Raw genomic sequence first — 26,924 nt, 5'->3', positions numbered from 1 at the left:
AAGTAGTTGTACTTACGTGCCTATGCTTAATTTGTGTTTTCGATGATTTAGCTTCTAAAAAAATCTGGCATGTCTCGCACCCCCAGAAAGGGCATCTCGCACCCCCAGGGGGTGTGTGCACCCCAGGTTAGGAACCACTGCTCTAGGGGTTAGAGTTCAGTCCAGCCATGGGTTGTGGATGTTTGTCCATTAGAATTAACCTGAGACCCACCAATTTATTTCTCAGAGTTCGCCAAACGGCAGTCAGATGGCCACGAGCCCCCAGCATTTTAGGCTCCTGTTCGTTTAGAAATCCATCTCAAACCAGGAATGCACTTAAATACGTGAGGCCAGATTTTTAAAGGTGTTTAGGGGCCTAACTCCTATTGAAACCAATGAGAGTTAGGCACCTAAATACCTTTAAAAAATCTGGCCTATGGTTAACTTTAAGCACATTGTCGAGAACAAGAGGCACCAGACTCCGCAAGGTCCTAATGAAAAAAGAAGCGGAGAGAACGTCTCTTCTAGCCTTTTTCTGTGTGTATGAAGTGAATCACTTCATTTGAGGAAGAAACAAGAACGTTCTCATCCTTTCTCTCAGTTGCTCCCCATCCCTAGTTCCGAAGACTCGCCTGGCATAATAAGAACAGCAGGAAGACTGAGACTGATTCTCTCATACATAACTTTTCTGCCCTTAACCACAGTGGCATTCCAGTGTTTTCATCATATAAGATCATAGAATTGGGATGTGGGGGGTGTGGGAGAAGACAGAGTAAATATATATCTGATATATCTGAGAATGTTGCCAGCTCTCATAATTTGAGCCTTGGAAAGTTTAGTGCTTCTCTTAAAGTCCTGACTCCTGGGATCGTGAGGATCTCAGCTTTCACTTTTTTAAAAAACAAGTAGGTTTCTGGTCCTCACAGTTACAGGGAAAGGCTAGAAAACATGACTCGGCTGTAATCTAGATGTTCAAAACCCAGAAATCAAAAAGAACCACACATTTATTATTTTTAAATACTATGATTTAAGCCAGTCTTATTAATTTTAGGTCTGATTCATGAGTTTTTTGAATGTGTGGGATTGTCAGTACTGCACTGACTTGTGATAGATACCCGCTTCCTGAGAAAGTGCCACAGGTTTTTAATGTCTCATGAAATGTCAGAACTAATCAATAATATGTGATTACGTCACCCGCTCGTGGCTGGAGGTCCACAAAGCACAGAACACAAATACAGCTGAAATAATTTCCCGTTTGCTCAGACAGTGGGAGCCTGTGGTTGCAGAATGGAAGGTTCCTTCTAAGTTCTTTCCCTCCTGATGATGTCCAAGCAGCCATGTGACGCGGTATGTCTGATGTCGGCGAAGTTAATTACACATGGTGATCACTGGTGACAAATATCCAAAGAATGCCAAACAGCAGAACTGGTTGGACATTTTCACAAGTTTGAAGTAAATTGGCTTGAAATTCTCCATGTCAAAATTTTTATTTCCATTTTTTGACCCACTGTAGTTGATAGTCTGTATGTGGCAGAACTTTTTAGGGTGAGTTAGTTGAGGAACTTGGGGATGAAATGGAACAAAGAGGAAATTTCTTCTGGAATTCAGAAAAACATTTCCTGGCAATAAGGTCAATGAGGAAAGTCCTCTGAAGAAAGGACTAGAAGCCCAACTGGCGGAGCTGTTGAAATCTGGGACAGAGGCAGCCTACAAGGATATACAGTAAGGCATGTAGTCGTTTCTTGTGATAACAGGGGACAGGACTCAGGCCTTTGTCTCTGCATCATAACACCCTTGTGAGGCAGGGTAGTGCTGTCACCCCCATTTTACAGATGAGGAACTGAGGCAGAGAGAAGCTCAGTGACATGCCCAGGGTCACACAGGGAGTCTGGGCAAAGCAGGGGATTGAACCCAGGTATCCCAAGAATGACAGTGCTTTTCTTCAGTGCACAGTTTGTTTTGCTGACAGACGGAAAATGAGTGCTTTCTTGTCTATTGCTTTAGTAAACAGAGTTGATTAGTGTAGGTGGAGAAAGCTGAAAAATCACCTCAGTCACTGCACGCTTGGAGACGCCAAAGGACAAGGCAGTGAAGTGCTGACAATCCCATTTATCAGTTTTTTATGGGTGGTTGACGAATACAGCCGATCAAAATTTTCTGAATTTCAATTTTCTAATTCAATTTTTCATCGAAGTTTTGACCAAAACAGAAAGTTTGGGAGTCCTTTTTCACATAAATATTCGTGGACAAACTCCGCCCTGTTATATGACCCGCTCTAGCGGCAGCTGAACAATTTCAAATTTCAATGAAAAATGTCATCAAAGTTTTGAATTTCAGTAGGGAAAAATGGGACCAATTTTCCCCATTTTGAGGAGGGGGGAATATATTTTTCAACTATATTATATAAAGTGGGGAGGAAAAACCAGCCAGACTGGAATGGGACAGACTTAGCTAACCAGGAAGGGCTTCACCCCTACTGATCTTATGAGGTTAAACACTCCATTAATTGGAAAAAAAACAGTTGGGATAAGGGAAAGCAGGAAATTCAAGTGCCCCGCTGCACTCACCCAAAGCTGTCAAGCATAAAAGATAACCACAAACGAATCAAACCTCAGTAGTAATAATAAAGGCAATAATCACTGAGCTCTGTCAGCAGCTGGTTCCAAGGAGGACACAGCCCTAGAGACTTAGTCTCTCCTGCTCTCTCTCTCTCGCTCACTCTCTCTCTTTTTACAACCTGAACTTGAATGGCAGCTCCATATTGCTAACCAGTTTAATTATTAGCACAAGTCTCAGCCTTGCTTTTCAAAAAGCTATTCGGGATCAATACTGAGCCTTGACAGAGTTAATATTACCAGTTTCCATTTGCTGGTGCTATTTACGGAAGCTGTGAGGCGCCTGATTTACACACACACAGAGCAGCCAGCCGACAGGGAAGCGAAGGGTAGCTGTCTTATCTTATGAGACAGTTAGATGTGGGGAAGAGCTAGCAGGAACTCCAGGTAAGCTGCTACTCCACATGCCAGAGGCCAGTGTGATACATCTCCCTGGAAGAACTAGTTATTTCAGGACACAATCATTCTCACAGTGTTTTCTTCTTCTAAGGCCTGGTCTAAAGTAGGATTTTGGCCATGTCTACCCTAGGGAAGAAAGGGGTTAGACAAGGCAGCTGTACTTTAACATGTGTTAGCAGGTCAAGGTCATCAAGAGAGCCGGGGCTCCATCTCAACCCGCTCAGGCACATGTCAAAGAATACACGGCCCTGATCACACTAGACTTTGGGTTAGCACATGTGAGCTAAAACGTGCCAACATGCCATCTAGCCGAGCCCAGACAAGGCCTCAGAGCAGAATGTCAAACTGCACGGTGAATTCTTAATCTGCAGTAGCAGGGTCCACATGGACGGTCCTCTGCAGTGAGCTAGTGTGCTAGAGATTTACACCCCCGCTTGCTGCAGACTAAGTAACAGACAAGGCCTCAGCGTAGAAGGATGGCTTGTAATTAAGGCGTTTGACTCAGACTCAGGAGATCTGGCTTCAGTTTATCACTGGGTTTTTGTGTGACTTTGAGCGTGACCCTTAATTTCTCTGGGCCTCAGGGTCCCATCTGCAAACGATATTTGTAAATGCAGTTGATGATACTTCCTTTCTCCCACCTTTCGCTTGTCCCATCTATTTAGAGTGCACCCCTTCGGGGGAGGGACTGAGTCTTCCTAGGTGTTAGTACGGTGTCTAGCAGTCATCTCATTGGCCCTGATCTTCTCCAGACTCTCGAGGCACTACAGGAAGACAAATAATCAATATGTTGGGCCTTTTTCTCCGTTCCTTTTTTATGCATTTAATCAGTTTATTTATTTTGATATGTTTTTAAACACCACCACATATAACGTCTATTGTGTTGTTGCGTTTTTTTGTATCCTGCATGTTTCACTTCATTTGGCAATATTTCCCCCCCAAATTCCTGCATGTTGTTCCATTTCTTCCCCACTAGCATATCAGGGTGAGCTGTCCCAGCAGAGACCTCCAGTGGTGATACCCATGGGACGTGCTGCTGCTGCTGTCACCATCTGATGATGCCTATAGTGTACTTTTGGCTGTTTTTCTATTCTAGTCTAGTCTAGTTTAGTCTAGTCTATGCGGTTTCTTATACTGCTTAGATATTAGGAACCAAATCCTCAGATGGATTAAATCAGTGTAGCCCCTGCTGAGTAGCTGGCCCTACATTTTCAAGTGTTTAACGGTATTGGGTGCCTCTGTTTGAGGGACTTGCAGAGGATCTCAACACCTTTGAGGGGGACCTTGATTTTTCAGGAAGTGATAAACTAAAAATCAGGCACCTTTGAAGACATTTGGGCACCTGAATTTGCAGGCAGCAAACTTCAAAAGCGCCTTCAGTGCCTAACTCATTTATTTCAATGGGAGGCGGGTGCAGAGGTGCTTTTTGAAAATTCCTCTAGACGTCTATCTGCATTTCAGGTGCCTAACTACCATTGGTCCTTTGTCCAGAGCAAGAATTTCAGTTAACCCTTACCTCAAAACCCAACAGGGAATGACTGCGGCAGAGGGGTTGTGTTGACACCCTTGGGTTGAACAGGGTAAATTCTATCTCCTCCAACCCTTGCATAGCTCCCACTGATTGAGGCTTTGTGCAGAGAGGGTGGATTTCACTCCAAGAGACAAAGGAACACAGTTTGAAAGCTGCAGCCAAAATTCAGGGCTATTAGACCTGGAAAGCTTTTGTATACTTGCTAATCATCCTCTTTTTAGAGGCAGAAAGTGCAAAAGAATCTCTGCAAATACTTAAACACCCTGATTCTGGATTATCTCTGATTAGTGAAAAGGAAGGTGAAGTATCTCAGGAGTCCAGGAATGTTGGTCTGTGATTATTTGATAATCGATCCTTATTGTTTCCAGCTGAAGTTTATCTATCTCACTTTCTCATGATGGTCTCCCCTTAGCCCCTTATAAATTAGATCCCTCTAACAACAACTGCTGCACTTTCCCTGAGAGGCAGTCTGAGCTTTTGGGGGAAATTTTACAGGTTCCCAATTACATTTTAGAGTTGGGCTTGTTCTCCCCCCCCCCCCCAAAAAAAACAGTGTTTTTAACTCCCATGCTTTCAATAGCCTCTTTTGTAATCCTCAGGGGTATGTGTGGGAGGATAGCCAGGTAGTATGAGAAAGGGCTGAAAGCCGGGACTTCTGGGGGTTTTCTCACCTCGGCCATTGCTTATGTGAAAGTCAGCACATCTCTTATCTTCTTCTGTGTCAATTCAAATAGTTCTGGTAATACCTTCTCCATACTGATGATGTGACTCTCCCTGCCCCTGACACAGGGCTTACTCCTGGGTAAAGTTATGATATGGTGCTCATCACGCTAGTACCTGAAATGCCTACATACAAATTCACCACTCAGCCCCCAAACCTGATAGAAGAGGCTAAGAGAAATGACCTCTGAATGCCTAAATGTAACCCCCAGACCGTTGTGTGTTGTGTCCTCTCTCTGGCTGACACACAGAGGATGTGACTCTGTTGCAGCCCACAGCTCCAAGAAATGGCTCTCCAGCTCAAGTGGTCATGACACTTGCTATTTAGTGCTGGAAGTCCAAGGTTCTATAGCTGGCCTTGGCCAAGGTGGTGGCCATCCCATAAATACAATTCCTGTTCTCACCTCTCGCGTCAGAAGTCATCACCGCAAGCTCTTTGGGGCAGAGATAAGCACTTATGGACTGTAATGGCGGGTGCCCATCTGTGGCACTCTACAAACAGCAAATAATCGATGTAGATAGGAGAGCCATGTGGGTTTTCAACAGAGTAAATCCCTTTCGCGTGGCTGGCCGCGGTTAGCCGCCTGCCGCTTTCGGATCGCTGTTTTTAAAATCCTTCTCTTTCCTCTCCCTCCTCTTGCAGGGTGTGCATTTGTGAAATACTCCTCGCATGCAGAGGCCCAAGCAGCCATCAACGCCTTGCATGGCAGCCAGACAATGCCGGTGAGTAGCAGGCTAATGGAGGAGAACGCCTTGTGGGTCTATTCTGCCCAGAGGCCTGATGAAAGGGCAAGGGGAGGAAGGGCTGATGATTTATTAGTGCTTTCTGAATCTTCTTCCAGGAAAAATGGATAGCAGCTGAGGCGTGTGGGGCCTCGGGTTTGTTTAGCCACTCAATTAAAAGGCCAGGGTGGCACTGATATCGTTTCACAGACATGTGAGCTGAAGAGGCGCAGTGTCCCATGACCAGTAATGATCGAGTTTTGATTGTCTGCAAAGACACACAGTCATAAATGTTGTACCAGCTGGGCCAGATTTATCCCTGGGGTAACCCCACTGGTTGCCCAGGGATGATTCAGGCTTGTTGCCAGTGTCTAAACGCTTCTTCTTTGCCAAGGAATAATGGTCTATATGGGAACAATGAGGAGCCTTTTTGGCGTTCAAAGCAGAGAAAAGCACACAAATATGACAATTCTCTGATCTGTGTTATGTATCTGAAGAAGTGAGGTTTTTACCCACGAAAGCTTATGCCCAAATAAATCTGTTAGTCTTTAAGGTGCCACCAGACTCCTTGCTGATTTTGTAGATACAGACTAACATGGCTACCCCCTGATACTTGACAAATATGACAGAACCAGAATTTAGAGCCAAGCAGTACTCTAATTTGCACGTCCGTGCAACCACCAAAAAGTGCAAAGTGCGGTTCTTATCCTCATCTCTACAGCTTAGAATTAAAAGAGCTGTGAAGATATTTAGAGTCTTCCTGGCCATCAACCTCAGATCACTCCATTTGGACAAACGCCCGGTAGGGCTGAGGTTCCAGCCTGATATTTGGGGAAAACATGGAAGGCTTATTTTGCACATTCTCTGACACTGACTCACTCACTTACACACAAACACACACACATGCATCTGCCTTACACAGTGGAGAATGCACAATTTAGTAACCTTAGGGAGAGACAATTTGGCCTAACATTTTTTGCTGTATTATTATTGGTTTGTGACTTTTAATACTAATTACCAATAAGATAAATACTACGAGGATAAAAAAGTATATTGACAAATTGGAAAGGGTTCAGAAAAGAGCTACAAGGATGATTTGAGGTCTAGAAAAACCTGCCTTAGAATAAGAGTCTTAAAAAGCTCGATCTCTTTTGTTCGTCCAAGAGAATGTTAAGAAGTGGCTGGATCCTGGTCTACAAGTATCTACGAGGAGAGAAGATTTTAGATAGGAGAGAGCTCGTTCGTGTAGTAGACAAAGGCAGAACAAGATCCGATAGCTGGAGGCCGAAGCTCGAAAACTTCAGAAAAGAAATGAAGTGCACATTTTTAACAGTGAGGGTAATTAATCATTGGAACAACTTGCCCAAGGATGTGGTGGATTCTCCATCATTTGAAGTCTTTAAATCAAGATTGGCCGTCTCTTTCTAAAAGCCCTGCTGTAGCTCAACCAAAAATTATGGGCTTGATGAAAGAACCACTGGATGAAATTCTCTGATCTGTGTTATGCAGAAGGTCAGACTAGTTGATCATAATGGCCCCTTCTGGCCTTAAAATCTACAAATCTCTCAAGATAGCGCTCCCAGACCCCAGTCAGGGATCAGGGTCTCACTGGGTTTGGAATTGTACACACATGTAGCAAGGAGACAGTCCCCAAGGGACTTACAATCTTTGTTAAAGACAAGATGCAAGGTGGGCGGGGGGAACCACAGGTCGGGGCTGGAGGAAAGGAGGAGGATGAAGTAAGGGTAATATGAGCATGTTGTCATGTAGACGAGCTGTGCACAAAATACAGCTCACCACCAGTCCAGCTGTTATCCTGCCGTCTTCCTTTTTCCTCATCATCCCTCACCACTCAGATCTATCTCTTGTGCATTAGGGGTCAGAGTTTGTGAGAGCAGTGCCAATGAAACTAATCAGCTGCGTAATGGCTGCAGGTCCAGTTGTGACGCTCTGCTCAGGACACCCAGAACTGTAAGCCCCTGTGCTATCCCTCTGCCTCAGCACCATTAGCGCTAGGCCAGCTTGTCCGGCTGCAATGCCATCTCCAAGTTGTCCCTGTGGTTCAGCCAGTTTAAATGGCTCATCCTCATGTACAAGCAACGGGGCATCCATCATCATTCTTGTCAGGTCTCGAGTCATTCATTCTTGCAGCAGGCTCTTGTTTCTCCACAGCTGCCAGGATTATTGCTCCGCTGTGACTTCCTGTTCACACAACATATGCTACCGAATAGTTTCAAAAGGCAACTTTCTTTTGTGAAAGTTTTTTTTTAAACCCTTTCCTTGGCTAGAAGCCTGGTTGCCATTCATCACACACCCTGTACCTCTGCAAAAAAAATTTTTCTTCCTTAGAGAGACCAGCAACAGTGCAGGCAATGGTGGTACAAAAGCGCCGTTCTTTGTTCCAAAGCAACTTATTCAAGGAATTACTGCCCATAAGTCCTTTGCTTCTGTATAGGGTCAACAGTTTCATCCACAGATGTTGACTGATGGTGCTTTTACGGCCTCGTCTACCATAGTATCTAAGCACCTCACAATCTTTTCCTGAGTTTATTTTACTGACTCTAAATCCTTTCATTCTATATGAGGCCAACAGTTTCATCCACATTTCTCTTTCTGTGGTACTTATATGGCTCTCTTTAGCCTGGGTTCCATGGCTTCTGTCACTCTGTCCTTTCCTGGTTCTCCTCCTACCTCTCTGCTTGTTCCCTCCGCATCCCTTCAGAGGAGGCTCCTCATCCCCCTCCCTCCAGCTTTCTGTGAGGGTTCCACAGGGCTCCATCCTTGGTCCTCTTCTCTTCTCTCTCTATACCTTCTCTCTCCACAAATTCAGCTGCCAGCTCCAGGCTGACTCCTCACTGATCCACCTCTCTACACCAGACCTGTCTCCTTTTGTCTGAACTCAAACGTCAGCTTGCCTCTCTCACGTGTCCTTGTTGATGTCTAGTGTCAGCTGAGTTGAACATGGCTAAAACAGAGTTCTTGAATTTCCCCCCCATTCCTGTCCCCACTACTTCCTTTCTCAGACAACACCAACATCTTCCATTTGGGCCTCTCTAGTTCCTCGCATCTGGACTGTGTCTAAATCTTGAAAATTCTTTCTGCACAACATCTCTAAGATACGGACTTCCTTATCCATCCTCACGGCTAAAACGCTCACCCAGACCCTCATAAGCTCATGTCTCGATGACAGCAATATCCTTTTCTCTGACAAATGCCATCTTGCCCTGCTCACATCCATTCAGAATGCTGCTACAAAGATCCTTTGGGCGGCAAAAATCCTAGAGCCGGCCCTGTCCCTGAATAAGTCCACTCGCTCCCCCTTCTCTATTGCATCAAGAATACGCTACTTGTCTTCACTTTCAAGGCCTGCCGCGAACTATCCCCACCCTATTGATCATCTCTCACTATCAAAATGTCAACTCCCACCTCAGATCAACCAATGATGCCACCTCCATCATCCACTTGTTACACTGTCAAACAAGCATCTTTGTGCTTTCTCCCCTGCTGCCCCACACACTTGGGAGGAGCTCCCCATCAACATGCATAGAGCAACCTCATTATTCTCCTCCATATGCCTCATCAAAACTCTCCTTTGCCGTGATGCCTACAAAAAACTTAAGAATGGGTAGGCTGTTGGTGCGCAGAGACCACTGTCTATCATGCTGACCAATGTTGTTGCATTGTTTCCATGTATTCCCCCATTGGTCTGTCTGTATCCATCTGTTTTCTCTTGTCTTACAGTTAGATTGCAAGCCCTTTGGGACAGAGTCCGTCTTTTTTTTCTGTTTCTGAACAGCGCCTAGCACAATGGGGGCCTGGTCCTAGACTACTAGGTCGTAGGATAATAACAAATCATTATTATTCAGAATTAAGTGTAGACATAGTGTAGGTCTCTCAAATCCTATGCTGGTGCTGTAGTCAATGGATCATCCTCTGTCCCATCCTATTAGCGCTTGCTTGTTCCCTTCTTCAGTTTCCTTTAAAAATCTGCTGGTGGTACCCAGTGCAAAATTAGAGTTTATTTGGGAGTGAGCAGACTCTCTAGTTAATCCTAGTTCAAGAGCTATGGATAGAGACCGGTGATCTGGAGAGAGAGGTGTGATCTTCACAGGTGCTGACCAATAGCATCTCCCCTGAATTTCCATGGGATTTTTGCCTGATCAAGGCAAAAATTTAAGACTGCATGATTTGGCCTATTATTATTGTCCGCTCTAATAATGGAATAAACACTAAAGGTGCAGGGGATTGGCATGGTTAAGCACCCAAATGTTCAGTTGCTCAACCAGAGCGTCTCAGGGATGCAAGGTCAAACTGGAAATATTCCTAAGGGAGGATTTCATGATTGACTACCAAGACTTCTTTCCCCGATCAAGCCACCCTCTTAGTATTCCGGCACTACTTCATCAGGTTCCAAGTCCTTACACTGACCTCCCCGGATATTGGACCGGTCCCCCAGTCCCAGCAGGAATCCGGAAGTGCACACACAAACCAAAAATGAAACTTATTTCCCTCAAACAAGTGACCGGAATTCTTTAAACTTCTGCAAAAGTTAAGGGTTGTGTTTGGTGGCACAGATACACGCTTATCTCCTCATAGATGTACTTGGTGACTTTTTCAGGGATCTTCTCCAGCATCGTAAACCTCCTGGAGAAGTGAAGGGAAGATGCTGCTGCCCATTAAGCTCTTCACAGCACTTGCTCCTTCTCTGAAGCCCCAAACAAGCTGTGGGGTGGTATGGAAGTGTTTCTACAGTGCAAACTAGAGATACATGATGCTGCATGCTGCCCTACTCCTGCTTCCCAGTCTAGCTCATAAAGATGTTTCCTCCCTAGAGGATGGCTCTTCAAAGTACTGTCACCTCTAATGTCTCACAGAAATGAATGGTAAGGTAGGGAAGTATTCTGATTCCCATGTTATGAGCAATGAGCTGAGGTACAGAGAGCAAGGTCACACGGTTAGGTTGGTTTTTTTTTTTTACTATACTATTAAAACCGTAGTGTCTAGGAGCCCCAGTCACAGCCCCTTTGCGCTAGGTGCTGTACAAAGACAGAACAAAAAGACAGTCCCTGCCCCAAGGAGCTTACAAGGAAAGAAAAAATTGGCTTTTCAGCTACACTTTGAGGAAAGTGTCTCCTCTCCACAGAAGCAGTCAACTTTTCCTGGCAAAGCTGACAATGGAATTGTTTTCATCTTGAAAACTTTTGCGTTTGGGGAGTGTTGACAGAGTCATTTTTTTTTCTGCTGAAAATAAAAGCAGTTTTCAACCAGCTTTAGTCAGCACCCTGTCTTCCTCCAGATCCTTCCTCAATATCCCCTCTCTCCCATGAAGGCAATGGGAAATTCCCAGTTGCTTATGACTAGCTTGACAGCCAGTTGAGACTTCTGCCATGGAGTGTATTTACTTGAGTTTTTTAAACAACCAGAAAAGTACTGATTCAGCACCATCGGCCACATGTCCTATTGCTCTTTACCCCAGCCATGACCCTGAAAATGCTGAGGTCATCCTAGCTTAGACTGTATTTAATAGCCCAGAGAAGCAGCTGTTTTGCTGCCTGCACTCGACATGGAAATTCTCTCTTCAGGCTGGAACAGATTTTGTAGTTCACTAGACTGGTGGGACGAAAACTCTGGATCAGATCACATAGGTCATAGAATATAAGAGTTGGAAGGGACCTCAGGAGGTCATCTAATCCATCCCCCTGCTCAAAGCAGGACCAATTCCCAACTAAATCATCCCAGCCAGGGCTTTGTCAAGCCGGGCCTTAAAAACCTCCAAGGAAGGAGATTCCACCACCTCCCTAGGTAATGCATTCCAGTGCTTCACCACCCTCCTAGTGAAATAGTGTTTCCTAATATCCAACGTAGACCTCCCCCACTGCAACTTGAGACCATTCCTCCTTATTCTGTCATCTGCCACCACTGAGAACAGTCTAGATCCATCCTCTTTGGAACCCCCCTTCAGGTAGTTGAAAGCAGCTATCAAATCCCCCCTCATTCTTCTCTTCTGGAGACTAAACAATCCCAGTTCCCTCAGCCTCTCCTCATATGTCATGTGCTCCAGACCCCTAATCATTTTTGTTGCCCTCCGCTGGACTCTTTCCAATATTTCCACATCCGTCTTGTAGTGTGGGGCCCCAAACTGGACACAGTACTCCAGATGAGGCCTCAGTACTCCAGATGTATGTCACTGGATCAGAGTTACTAAAATATTTATTAGTGTAACAAATTCATGCTGCACCTGGGGCCATCCTGGTTGTCATGCTCCTGCAGTCAGTAGCCACCTGGCACTTCATGGTGAGAGTGGCAGTAAAACTCAGATCCCCGCTCCCAAGCACAGGTCCCTACCATGTAAACTCATGGAGACGCTGCGTTACATGTTGGAGCTGATGACACACAGCTGAGTGATTCTGCATTCAACCAGTAGAGGGCAGTGATACCAAAATGACTAACCTGTAACCTACAGTATTATTACTATTGGTTTCTTCATTATACATTCCTGTAGTGCAGCTAACCTGTACGGTGCTTTACAAAGCATAGGCTGAGACTGTTCCTTTACAGTGTGGTGGGGAGGAGAGGGGGACAAACAACTGTTGTCATTCAGCCAAGTTCGGGATGGGGGTAAATGCAGAGAAAGACTCCAGGAGAGGTGGAAGGAGAGTGGGAGGAGATGGGCCAGTAGAGGGAGGAGAAGAAACAAGCTACTGTGGTCCTGATGAAGTTGTATCTTGCGCAACTCGTACGCACAGCGGTGGGGAAGCTACTTTTATTGTGCCAAAGTGCTGGGTAGGCAGAAACTCCCCAGGAGGAGGGGCGTGGTGGCTGCGGTGATCAGGGGCCCACAATGCCATACATCAGCTGAGGTATTTTTAACAATTATTTTGATATAAACAGCTCTGAACTTGAGAAGCTCCATGTAAATGGGAAGCAGTGGGGCTTGTAATTAGGTTTGTGTACACTTTCATAAATTGCTGGGAAACATCAAAGCCGTGATAGAAGGCTGTGGTGCACTTTATTTCTTTCTTCTGTTCTTCTGTTAATTGAACGGTTGATGTGTGGATAGGAAGTGCTGGCTTCATGGAGTACTATTTACAGACCCGCTGACAGCTGCACTGTGAAAATTAACAGGAACAGAGCAGCCTCCGTCACAGCTTTTCCCATAAGGGACTTACTTCAAATTGGATCATTTCTTTCATAGGAGAAACTTTCCTTGTCTTGTCCCTCCCCCGCGCCCCCACATACACTCCACTTCCCATTCCCTGGCAGCTACCTGGTTTTTAATTTTTTTTAAAAGGCAGTTGTGTCATTTTCTGCAAAGTTGGAGAGCGTTTGACCCAAACCCAAATCCTGCCATATTCCATTCATGCCAGGAAGCCTCACCCATGAGAATTCAACAGAGCTCCTCGCTTGAGTAAGTTTGGCAGGTGTGGGTCCCAAGAGCGTGCGGTCTCAAGGGATGTGGCCCGCTCCTTTAGATGCCAAGCGATGTTCTGACTTCAGGGGGAGCAGGGTGGGATTCACCCTAGCAGATTCCTTCTCCACAACTAGGCTCCGATGGCTTCTACTGACTGTTTGTATTGCGGTAGCCACAAGAGGCCTCATCTAAGTTGCTGCCTCTTTGTGCTGGGCACTGGGTAGACACCATAAAAGAGAGCCCCTGCCCTCAAGCTTACAGGCTAAAAGGCAAGACATAGCATGTAGGTGAAACAAACAAGGGGGAGGGAGGATGGCAGTGAGAACAGCATGGTTTGACTTAGAGGAACATTGTGCACAATTCACAGATGTAATAAGCCAATCGATAGAAATGATCACAGCAGCTGCACACCTTAGCCCCAGCAGAGAAGAGTTAACTCAAGGACCCTTGAATGTCTAAAATATTAAGGTTAACAACACAGTGAGGGTGATTAAAAAGAAATCATGGCATTAACAAGACTCAAGTTTAATGGCACCCTTCCACCCCTTTGCCTTCCAGTGCTTGTGTTCATATGTCACCTCTCTGGATTGCAAGCTCTTCAGGGCTGGCATCTTGTCATTACCCCTGTCAGTAAAGGACTTAGTGGACTGCTGGAGCCGGATGAGTAAATCATCGGCATCATCAAGTGTTTCAAGGGAACCATTTGCACTTCATTTGCAACCATTTGCACTGGGAGCCGCAAAAGCCAGCGTGCTGAGTGGGGAGCCACCTAAGCTAGCCAATGGGAGATGCTGAGGCGCCTATCTCCAGTTGGGATTCTCAGCCAGGAACTGTGGGTAGGCACCTAAGCAATTTCTTGCAAGAAAGGTGGTAGCACATGCCTAACGCCAAACAAAAAGGGAGAGAGAAGGAGGTGGGCCTCTGCCTTGTAACCTTTATTCCAGTGGTTAGGGTACTAACCCAGGATGTAAGAGACCCTGGTTCAAATCTCCTCTGTATCTGATGTAGAGAAGGGATTTGAACTTAGGTTTCCCATCGCTCAGTAGTTGACCTAGCCACTGGACTATTGGCTATTTGGAAGGAGTTGGTCTCACTCTCAAATTCTTGGGAAATCTTTCCCAATTAAAGTTTTGTCGAAACTGATATGTTCCCACAAAAAGTTTCAGTTTTGAAGAATCGGCATTTTCCGACAATAACATTTGGTCAAAAAATCCCATCCAGACGTATGTATTCCCCAGTCTCTGTTTGCTATCAAAAGTTACCACAGCCTAAAACTTAGGGGTCAGTTTTCCCTCAGTCACCAGGTCCCCCAAGAGGGGATAGACCTTTAGAGTTTGGCCCACCCCACTCCTGCCACCACCACCACTTGTTTCACTTCCTTTAGCCAGAGGTTCCGGTAGCACCCCAGCAATAATATCTCTTACGTCCTACAATAAAATAAAATAAAATCCCAGGGCAACGTTCCCTTCCTTCCCCATTGTTTCATAAATGAACTAATAAATCAGATGTTTCTAGGCCCCGGAATAGAATGCCAGGCAGCCCGGCTGCCTGACAGGGGGTATGAATCATACTGGCACCGAAGATGGCCTTTTGGGGCCTAAGCACTCAACTGAGCTGCATTTCCTCTCTAGTCACATCTCCGTAGCAGTGCAGGCATCTGGCAGGACAGCTAAGAGGCCCAGGGGAGTTGATAGGCTTCAGTTGCAGTCTTTCTCTCTCTTTCTTCCCTTCAAACTGTTCTGCGCTGCAGAATTCATTACCTCCAAATGGGCTAAGAGGGATAAGCGATAGTGAGCCTCACATCTTTGCTTTAGACAAAAGGAGCTAATTGGCGCTATAATGTCCTTTTATGGCTCCAAAGGGAGGAAGGAACTAAATCAACAACAGGAGGAGGTTGCCGGGGGGTTGGGGAAGAAAGACGCAGCAGCGGAACGTTGTCGAGGTCTCAATGCCATCAGAAACATTCCCCACAGGGTATTCCACGCTCAACACCTATCTCTTTTGGATGAAATTAGAACCTGGGAGGGCTAAAATAATTTCCAAGTACTGACCTTTCCTGAGGGACCACAGCCATTTATAACCCTATGGTCCTAGAGACATAAAACATTCCCTCTCTTACAAGGAGATTTCTAGCCCAACAGAGGGAATTCCATTGGATAACACAGAGATCCTGTATTAAGAACACCTTCTTCCTGTAGAAGAGGAGGAATTACAGTCCCAGGACTGGATCTTTATCACTTTGATGGTTTTCTTTTCCTTTCTTGCACCTTTTTCTCACTAGAATCCTGCTCTAAAGCCCAGTGAAGTCAGTGGGACCTTTCCATGGGCTTTCGACCAGGTTTGAATCACTCGGGATGCTTCCACCTATTGTCCTTGAATCCATGTCTTCCAGCCAGCTCACCCTTAAAGCACGATATCTTCACTGGATGGAACGAAGAAGTTCCCATGAAGTCTCTTCAGGAATGAACAAACCCCTTTCCCGTAGCCTACACAGATAATCCTCGGGAATCTGCATGCATTTACCTATTCCGGAATGGCCTTTAGTTGTAGGTGACTTGGTTGGTTTTGGCCAAAGCGGTCAAATGATGACCAAGATCGTTTTTAAAGGTCAAGATCACAATACCAACGTTCAGATGAGATATTAAGCCGAGACCCTTGCAATTTGAGGTTGTGAAGGATCCCATAGTATTTTTGCCAAAATTAGATTTATTAATCCAGGTGTCCCAGCCAAATTCCAATGAGTTCTGGGTTCCTAAAATCCCCTGGCGGTTTCAATCAGATATGATATTCTGCTTCATTTCCTGCTCTAAACTCTTGCCTGGTCCTGTGGTACACTCTTCAACAGTTGCCATGTTTCACTCATAGATTCCAAGGCCAGAAAGGACCAGTGTGATTATCTAGTCTGACCTCCTGTATAGCCCAGGCTAGAGACCTGCGCCCAAAATAATTCCTGGAGCAGGTCTTTTAGAAAAACATTCAATCTTGAATTAAAAATTGTCAGTGATGGAGAATCCACCACAACCCTGGGTAAATTGTTCCAATGGTTAATTACTCTCCCCATTAAAAATGTATGCCCCATTCCCATTTGTTTCAGTCCAAATGGAAGCGGATTCTTTGGCATATAAAGGGCTAAATCCTCAGCTAATATAAATCAGCATCACTCCATTGAAGTAAATGGAGCTACACTGATTTTACACCAGCTGAGGGTAGAGCTCCATATGGCTGTCATCGTGCGGTGCCTCAGTTTCCCCATACGTAAAATGGAAATGATAATGCAAAGGTGACATCAGATTAATTAACAGAGTGATGGTTGTCCATAGTTTTGTGATCCTGAGATGGAACGTGCTGTGGAAGTGCAAAGACTTATTATTATTTAGGCTATCATAGTGAAATGTGTTAATACAGAATGGATACAGTATAGAAGTGATTTGTAACATGCTTTAATGGGCAGTATATTTCTAACTAAATAATGTTATTGAACTATTCCTTAGCCTGTGCAATATTCCTAATTTGCTGGCCCTTCTTTAACTTTTATTTCTTTTTAAAATCATTCCAGTCTAGTCTACTGAAGTTCTTAAACCAAACCATCACGTTGGTATCTGAGCAGAAGTATTATCCAATGGGTAGGGTGCTGGAGTGACCTAGGGTCTACTCCTGGCTGAATGATTGACCTGCTGTTTACGTTTAGACAATTCACTTCTCCTATCAGTGACTATGTCCCCTCCCATTTTTTGTCCATCTTGCCTATTTAGATTGTAGGTCAGGGGACTGTCTCTATATGTTTGTACCCTGCCTCGTGCAAAGGGTCTTGATCTTAGCTGGGTCTCCCATAATATAAATAATTGAGCTGCTCAAAAAATTTTGTTCACATTTTTTTCCCATAAAAAATGCTTTTTTCACAGTAATGAGGTTTATTTTCAGAGAATATCCATTTTCCAAAACCCCCCCAAAAAAACAGATTTTCATTGAAAAAATAAAACCTTAAAAAAAAACAAAAAAAAACAAAAACCCTAACGAAAAGAAAAAATGTTTGGGGGGGTTTCAGTTTTTCTATGAAAACCCAATAAAATTAAATGAAAACCTTTTTTTTTTTTTTTTTCTTTTTTGTCAAAATTTTTCATGGAAAAAAATACATTTTGACCATTACTAAACAATAACAATCGCCTTCCAGTAGTGCATGAAGCGACGGGAATAGCTCTGGCGTGTGTGAATTTATTATAAATAGATTGAGCCACAAAATTCAGCTCTGGAGTGGGATCCAACCTTTTCTAAAGGGTTGAGTTATTTGGATTTGGGGTTTTGATTCGGGGGCCATCTCTAATATCTGAGGTATGTATAGTTATTCCTAGTTAAAACCAGGTACAGTTTCTCCACTAGTTAATACTTCAGTTACCTGCAGGAAGCAATTACTTTAGCTCAGAGTGATACCAACTCACAAGTGTGTGGGGGAGTAAGACCTAATCAAGCATCTACTCCAAATAAATTACAACTCAGGAGACCTGTGGATGGAAGTACCTGCAGCTATCATCTCTGCTTAGACATTCCCTTACCAAGGGAGTAGCATTATCAAAGGCCTCTGTCACTCTAGTGCTGGATGAATGTCTCCTATCTCCTTCCGTCTCTGTCACCCACGGCTCGAGCGTGTCTAAACTGGCTCTCAGGACTCTAAAGTTAAATCGCTCCTTGTGGCTGCCTTCCCACTCATCTTTCAGATGAGACATGAAATTGAAGCCCTGAGTATGAAAAAAAACATGGCATATTTCACAAGAGCAGGGTAGTTCGTCCTGATGTCCTGGCCTAATTCCAGCTTGTGTAATTACATTCTGCCTATCTAACGTTCCCTGTCCTCTGCAAGGTCTAATTGGGTACACTGTTATTTTTCACTTCCTGTCCTAAACTTCAAGGATACCCAAGTGTCTTTACAAACTGGGGCCAGATCCTCAGCTGATGTTATACAGCAGCCTTGATTTCAGTGGAGCTACACAGATTTACATCAGCCGATGTAGCTCTGTTTTCAGTCTTGGCAACCCGCTTCTCCCATTGATGCTCAGTGCCTAACTTCGGGCATGCTGGTTTGGAAATATTGCCCTTCATGGCTTGCTCAAGGGCACCTATCCAAATCAGTTTCACAACTGGGAATAGAACTGCAGGCCAAGATTTTCAAACGTGGGCACTTAAATTCAGATGGTGGCATCTAAATACATAGCCTGATTTTCCAAAGTGCTGAACACCCAGCAGTTACCATTGACGTAGGTGCCTCGATACGGGCACAGGGCTGAGATTTCAAAAGGACCCTAATTGAACTTGGGCACCTAAATCTCTTGGACACGTTTAAATCCCAGCCTCGCAGCCTAACTTTAAGCAGCCAAAAACTTTTCACTCCCCAGCCCTTGATCTATCCAGTGAGCTGACCTCACTCATACCAGATATACGCCACAATTCAGCAAAGCTCTATCACCCGTGCTTCACTCCGGTGGGGCTGCTCAGATCATTAAAATTAAGCATGTGCTTAAATGCTTTGCTGAATCAGGGCTGTAATTCATGAATTTATAAAAATAATCTAAATATTTCTAGGGCGCGTTGCCTCACTGAACCCAGAGGTCCTTACACTTATAGACCCTACTAAATATATTATATATATATACGGCATTGTACTTTGCAGTGACATAATTTCTCAAGACTTTTTCATTGAAAATTGTGCTAGAAGACATAGGTTTACCTGGGGTAGTACCGTATTATTTAGTCTTCTGTAAAGTTTATGCTTAATTTGTGTATACACTCCATTTGAAGGGCCATAACTAATGGGAAGCACTCCAGACATCCAGGGAAAAGATTTGTTTTCGTGCCCTTTTAATGAAATATCAATGGATGGATATTTTATTTTTAGTTGAATATGAAATTTCACAAGCGACCTGTCAAGCACCCGTTTTCAAGTATGACTTTATTTCACACGTCAAGACAGGCTGGGAAATTAGTTTTTTCCCACAGAGGACTCTGATTAGGGATTACAAAGTGAGTGTAGTGGAGGGGTATTTTTACCTCCATTTTTTTTCCCTCACAGTGCCAGGCTGCAGAATGTCTGCCTCTGCTGACTAAGGGGAGCAATATATTACCAGCTGCACTGGGGGAACAAACAAGGATAGTCACGTTAAGTAGACTTGCCAGCCTAGGAGCGAATAGGAAATAATATCTACCTCTTATATAGTGCTTCTCAGCAGTAGATGATATAGCACTTAATAAAGGAGGTCAGGAAGAAAGGAGTTGAGCTCCAATTTTAGCCAGCTTGTTGCAAAGGAAATATATGGCACTGCCTCGTGTTCATTAAGGGCCTGATTCAAAACCAGTGGAAGTCAGTGACTTCCATGAGACTTGGATCAGGCCCACATGTGGTGCTTCGTGGTCCAACATTCTCCTCTCCGAACGGCACTAGGGAGCTCCTGTAATAATGCTTTGTGTGGAATAATCGGACAGGAAGATGAGGAGTTAAGCAGGAGGTCAGGCTAGATTTTCATCATGGTCCTTCTGGCTTTGAAAGCAATGAATCCATGAGATGGAGACATAAATAAGTCTTCCCCATCCACGGTTTCACCCATGGATCTCAAAGCACTTTTCACAGATTAGCGATTTAAGCCTCATAACACCCTGTGGGCTCGGGAAGTACTGAGGGGGCCCAATCCCATGGAGTCCAAGGGGAGCCTGTCTGTAGATAACAGTAGGCCGGGAGTCAATTCTATTATCCTCATTTTGCAGAATACTAAGGCCAGATTCTCAGCTGGCAGCTACACCAGTTTATACCAACTCAGGTTTTAACGGCCTTGGGAGGTGATATAGATTTCACATGAAAGCCCTACAGAATTCCCCACCCATGTCCATTGGGAATCTGGCCCATTTAATCATAGCATCACTTGAGGATTCCCTGTTCTGTTCATTCCCTCTGGGGCACCTGGCATTGGCAACTGTCAGAAGACAGAACATTGGGCTAGAGGGACCTTTGGTCTGACCCGATAGGGCCCATTCTTATGTTCTTACGGTTAGGGTTGGAAGAGACCTCAGAAGATTATCTAGTCCAACCCCTTGCTCAGAGCAGGACCAATCCCAACTAAATCAATGACCTTTAATTTAATGACCTTCATGATCCCACATGATGAATTAGTGGCAGATGCTGGGGATGAAGTGTGGTCTTATGCTTAGTGTATGAGCCTGTAATTTAGAATAGCTGGGTTCAATTCCTGACTCTGCCACACGTAAACTGTAGGTCATCCAATTATTCTGAGCCTCAGTTCCTTAGCTATAAAATGGGGATAACAGTGACTCTCAGTGCTCTCTCTGTCTTGTTGGGTTTTTTTTTTTAATGTAAACTCTGAAGGGCTGGGGCTGTCTCTTGCTGGTGCACGTACAGCATCTAGCGCACTGGGGTGCAGATGTCATTTGAGGCTTCTAAGCACTACATGTAATACTGCTACTAATAATGTCACCCATGAATCCAGACTTCCAGGCCTTTGCTCTAACCACTTGTCCAACGCCCTCCCTTTCACACAGTAGCCATCTATTACTTATTACACAGTGGGATCCTTGAGGAAAATTCCCATTGGCATTCATTTTGTTCTTTCTGAGGATTAAAGGCAAAATCTAGCTGCGGTGGAGCAAAACATCTGCCAACTAACCATGCGTTGCTGCCAAGGTCTTACCTGCCTTGGCAAGCATTAGATATGTCAGATGAAGGCCTCATTTTTCCCCACCAGCCACATCAATTCACAACGACACTCAGTTCTCAGAATTAACAGAATTCTAAATGTCTGAATAAACAGAGGGGTAGATGCCAAGTTACTCTGTGTTGCAAATGAAGCAACAACCATGGAGGATAAGTCTCCTTTACATTCCATGGCATTTTTTTTCCTGATAATCCTCAGATTAAAGCCCCATTTGATTCCACCACTATGTTTGTTCAGCACTGCATGTGAAGAGTTGCACCTAAGGAGCCATTTGCAGTGCACAGCGATCAATTTGATTGGTCCTATAAAACCAACTGTACTGCATATTGGAGAGCGCCATCTACTGGCACTTTGTCTAGTAGCTATATTTGCATATATACTATATATACACCTCTACCTCGATATAACGCTGTCCTCGGGAGCCAAAAAATCTTACCGCGTTATAGGTGAAACCGCGTTATATCGAACTTGCTTTGATCCACCGGAGTGCGCAGTCCCGCCCTCTTCCCCCCCCCCCCTCGGGAGCACTGCTTTACCGCATTATATCCGAATTCGTGTTATATCGGGTGGCGTTATATCGCGGTAGAGGTATATTTGCATATATACAAACATCTCTGTTTTATAGAGCAAACTTGTAACATGCTTCTTCGGTTTGGCTGCAGCCAGTAGACTTCCTTCTTCCTCCTCCTTCAAAATTTGGATAACATTTACTATACCAAATCCCCCACTATTTGTAGATTGGCGTGTTTCTACCTCTTTTTTTTTTTTTGTATTATGGTAGTACCTAAAGGGGCAAACCAAAATCAGGACCCACTTATACTAGGCTGTCCAAAACCACAGTGAGACAGTCCCAAAGGCTGAACAAACAAGACAAGCAAAGGACTGGAGGTAGGGAAAAAGGTGTCCGGAGAGGTGAAGTGACTTGCTCAAGGTCTAATCCTAGCTCCTGCTTCTTCCCAGCTTAGTACCCCCTCCACTAGACCACTCTGCGTCTTTCAAACACCTCCCAGGAGATAACAATAATTCCCTTTACTCAGCTTCAAAATCTTGCATCCTTTAAACTGTGTTCCTCCTTGGCTAACGCATCTCTCCCGTGTTAGGCTTCAAAGCTGCACTGAGCCACCCCGTCTACCCTGGCCCAAAGCCTCTCTCCAGCACGGCTGCAAATAGGTTCAGATCATTAGATCCAGGTTACCAAACAGCCTCTTGGATCAGGGTTAATTAAATGAGTGTTGAAATCTAATTAAGGACTGGTCTGGGCGATAATTAGCAGGAAATGTATGCATTAAAATATTCATTTGTCGATGCGCTGCAATTAAGAATGTGATTTGGGGAAGGATCAATAGCTACATCATGTGATTAAAAAAAAATGAGAAGTTGCCCAGCCTTGAGCAGAAACCCTGGTGAATGTGGATTTTATTCTGCTTTGCTCTCTTAATAACTCTTGGATCCCACTCTACATCCTTGAATAGGGCATTCATCTCTCCCTCCCTTTGTTTTGCTAAGCCATTTGTTTCACTCCCTTGTTCTTCACCACATTGTTCAAGCGGGTTATAGATTTATTAGCAAGAGGGAGAGAGAGAGAGAGTGACAGGTCAAAAAGAAAGATTCCTCGCCAATGAAAATCGCTTCCTGTGCTGCTAATCCAGGGGAACATCGCTCATTGTGTGGCCTCAGACTGTTTCTTTATCAAGTTAATTCCTCGGCTCTTTATTCCTTACGAGGATCTGCAGAAGGTGCTGCATATGCATATGCTGGGACTCCATTATTATTATTATTATTATTATTATTAATTTACTTGTATTATCGTCGTGCCCAGGAGTCATCGACCAGAACCCTGTTGTGCTATGCATTGTATGTGCATTAAAGTATTTTATTAAGATATTCCTAACTAGCAGCAAAGCAACTCTGCCTTCAGTGGAATGGATATTATTCCCCAATTGGGGGGGGATGAAAACCAGTTAATTATACTCCCCCCGTCTCCATAAGGGTGCATCTATACTGGAACAATTAGTGTCCATGTTGCAGCAATAGCCAGCAACAGGGCAACTGTTCTGGTGCTAAACTGGGGCCACCGTGTTGCTCCCACGAGAGCTGGTCAGACATTTTCAGACGGAATGGTTTTCTGTAGTTAAAGACTGATTTGACGAAACTGACCTTTCCAGGGGAATGGGTCCATTTAGATGGAAACTGGGCAGGTTGCCCATGGAGACCTGCCTGGTTTCCTGACAGCTCACCTGCCTTCCCAGGCTGACTGCAGCAGCTGGGCTCTCCAAACAGAAGGCTGTCCAGGCTGCCAAACTTCCCGACTACTTGGGCAGCTCGCTCCCCAGTGACTTGGGCTGCCTGACCCCTTGGAAAAATTCTGCTTTGGTTCGCCCATAACTAGATCTTTAATAATCTTTCTCTCCCACAAAACATCCCAAGCCAGGATGAATATTTTTTTCAAAAATTCAAAATTTTCCATGGGAGGGAAATGGGACCTGCCATTTCTAGCCAGGTCTAGCTACCACTTGTGCATCTGCACCAGAGCTGAGTTGCTAGTGTAGACAGGGGCCCAAGCAGGTTGGCATTGCTGCTACCCTGGATATAGCTGCAGATTGCTGGCTGTTGCTGGACTAATAGTACTAAGGCTCAAAGTCAATTAAAGCCAGGTTCTTGTCCCACTGAGCCTAAGACACAAGAGTGAGTGAGAGGTAGAACAGTGCACCTTGTCCCATTTCACAGCTGATTGCTACCAGTCACCTGCTAGGGTGATCTGGGTTCCCTCATTTGGACAGAAGATCAAGGCCTTAGGAGTGAGAAGAAAACATGGTTCCATCAAGGGAGCAAGTGGAAGAAAGTCTGGCTGCCTGATTCGTTTGAGTTTGCATGTGTTAAAAAGGCATATTAATTACCAGCTGTAGTTATGACTCATATATTACCAGAAAATCCCATATGTTAACCGCACTGTAGTTCTGTTACAATGTGCATGAAAAATATCAACGTGCCTACCATGTACTCTCTCCTAAGTGGGAAATAAGCCCAACGAGGTGAGATTTTCCAAAGTGCTCAGAGTTGGTTTCTCTCTGCTCTTACTGAAAACTTCCCCTGGTGTCAGCAGGAGCAGAAAGAGAGAGCAACTCTGAGTGTTTTGGAAAATCCCTACCCAACAACAATCACGTCAGTGTCTCTTGAATTTGAACCCAAGCAGGCTCAAAGTTTGGCACAAAGAGTTTGCCCATCCCTAATTATTGCATTTCCACTGTCAGGAGAGCATGCCATCTGTGCCAGCTTACACAAAAGGGTTGTGGTCTTGTTTTCCTTGCTGAGAAATTCCATTGCTCCAAATGAGTAGAGCTTTCCTAACTGCAGTTAACAAACTCTGCATTCACAGCAGGGTTCACCTTCCCGCGACCGCTCCTGAGGTCACCTCTCAACTTCTTACAGTTCTCGAGATAGAGGAGGACACTCTGATCCACTTATCACCACTTTCCCTTTCCTGACTTAGCTGGAGATGCTGCAGGATGCTTAAGTATCTTCAGAGTGTGGGGTGCTAAGTTCTGGAGCCAAAGCTGACCAGTGTGGTCTCACCAGACACAAGCGTAAAAATAGTGAGTGCTGAGCAATTGCGGGAGGCAGGGGTCCCACAGGCAGGATCTGGCAGGGATAGAACTAACCCATTGCACTGTCCAAAAAATAAATCAGGCCAACTGGAGTGCAGAAGTGACTAGCTTGCAGTGCAATGGCACCAGCTCTCAGTTTAAATCCCTAATAGACCAGCAGTTTTGCTAGGTGGAAAAGAACACGGCCCACCTCTTTGCAGAGGGAATTTAAACCAAAGCAAAGAAAGAAGGAGCTCGGAGAAGAATGAGAGTGGGCCAGATGGCCCACTCACCCCACCCTCGTGGTACAGATTCATTTTCCTCTTTGCTGCTGCTCTCTCCAGCCTACCGCAAGCTGAGATCAGTGTGGAATGGGAGGGTGCCCAGGGTTGTCTTCAAAGCCCAATGGAGCCGAATCTCAGCCAGTCTCTGTTATATGTGCGGATGCAGATTGGTCCCACTGGGCACTAATGGGAAAATACCCCGGTTGTGTTCTCTCTTTTTGTTTCCCTGCCTCCAGGGGGCCTCCTCGAGCCTGGTGGTGAAGTTTGCAGACACGGACAAGGAGCGTACAATGAGGCGCATGCAGCAAATGGCAGGACAGATGGGCATGTTCAACCCCATGGCTATCCAGTTTGGAGCGTACGGCGCCTACGCACAGGCAGTAAGTATAGGTACTGTTTCTCTGCATTTTAAGGAGAATTGCGTTGCCAGACACCAGCCAGCCGATGGCACAGCACATAGGGAAGAAAGGAAAGGAGGACTGTGTGATTCCCTCATTAAACTGGCTCTGCAGTGATAGATCAGAGACAAGTCTGAGCCACTAAGCCACTCAGCTTGCTGTAGGCTGGGATATTTCCCGGACACTGCGGCTTCCAGTCATGACCAAACCATAGCCACACATCCAGCCACCAGTAAGCTACGATCAGTTGGTCCAAACCATAACCACCAAAGCCAGACACCACCAAGCATCAAGGATTTGGATAAAATGGGACTCGAATCCAATTCCACCCCAGTTTTTAGTTTTGTGTCACCAACATCCAACCCCAGATCGGTTTCAGGAAATGGAAACCATCCCTGGTTTAGCCCTCTGGCCTTCCCAGGCTCTTGCCCCTAAACTGCATCGGATTGGCCTGTAAGATGGCTCTCAAATCTATTCAGCCAGGCCCATATTTTCAACACTGTCTTCTAATTATTGTGTGAGCCCCCATATTCAGGCCCCCAAAATCAGTGGTCAGTGTAGAAAATGGCGGTCTTAGTCTTTGCATCTTCAGGGTTGTCAAAAGATGCCGGGTAACACACACACGCACACTCACACATGGTCCCTGCCCTAAGGAGCTTAAATCTGGGTCACAAAGGGGCAAAACAGTTGAGACGCATCTACACAGGAACACAGGAGCTGCCCTGCTGAATTGGACTCATGGACCGTCTAGTCCAGTATCGCATCGCTGAGAGTGGCGGTTACCAAATGCTTCAGAGGAAGGTGTAAGAACCCTGCCGTAGGCAGATGTAGAAGTGATTCTGAGTACCTCGACATTGGGTGAACCCAGGCGCAACGTGCAGACACAATGGCACAGATCCCCCTAGCCACATACCTAGCCCTCAGTGCCATTGCGTGTGAGCACCTCACAGTCGTTAATGGCTTTGATCCTTACATTCTGTGAGATAGGCCGAGGCTACTCTTTCCATCTTCTAGATGGGAACTTGAGGCAGACTTGCCCAAGGTCATAGCCGGAGGCTGTTGCTGAGTCAGCAGTTGAAATCAGGTGTACTTGAATACTACCCCGGTACCCCATTCACTAGACCATGCTTTCTACCCTATCAGCATGTTGGCACTCAGCTAGAGTATCCTCTGTCCCCCGTCTTGACTCACTCCAGCCTCTCCTAAGCGTTCTCAGGCTAACTGAATGCCCTGGAGAATCATGCATACCCCGGTCTATCTCAAATCACCCGCTCCTTCGGGGAACTCCCTCCCCTTTCTTGTGTTGCTCTCTCCCCAGCATGCCTGGAGCTATGAGTTTGTGAGGGCACATCCTATCATGTACTCCTGGACCAGATATGGACTGGTTACAGAGCTTGCTTATGCACACTAGGATCATCATAAGATCCTTTAATGCTCTTCCTGGTATGGCGAAGGTTAGCTTTTTAAATAAAGTATTTTACACAGTGCCACCTCGCGGCAGAACAGTATAATACAAAAAGAACAGGAGTACTTGTGGCACCTTAGAGACTAACAAATTTATTAGAGCA

At 45.1% G+C, this 26,924-nt stretch overlaps 1 protein-coding gene across 11 annotated transcripts in view; it reads left to right on the top strand.

Annotated features, from left to right (window-relative positions):
• Nucleotides 1-26,924, top strand: part of CELF4 (CUGBP Elav-like family member 4) — an 862,174-nt gene that overhangs the window by 700,140 nt on the left and 135,110 nt on the right. For all 11 annotated transcript variants that reach the window (XR_004646302.1, XM_034774822.1, XM_034774817.1 and 8 more), the window contains exons 5-6: nt 5,888-5,967; nt 25,195-25,338. Coding sequence is in view for 10 of the 11 variants with exons in the window: in XM_034774822.1 (XP_034630713.1) it covers nt 5,888-5,967; nt 25,195-25,338 (224 nt within the window). In the remaining variant the exon portion in view is untranslated. The remainder of the gene's footprint in view (nt 1-5,887; nt 5,968-25,194; nt 25,339-26,924) is intronic.

The sequence above is a fragment of the Trachemys scripta genome, chromosome 6 (genome assembly GCF_013100865.1).
Source record: "Trachemys scripta elegans isolate TJP31775 chromosome 6, CAS_Tse_1.0, whole genome shotgun sequence".
Lineage (NCBI taxonomy): Eukaryota > Metazoa > Chordata > Testudines > Emydidae > Trachemys > Trachemys scripta.
The sequence above is the reverse complement of the archived record's forward strand: the minus strand, read 5'-3'. Positions and strand labels throughout refer to the sequence as shown.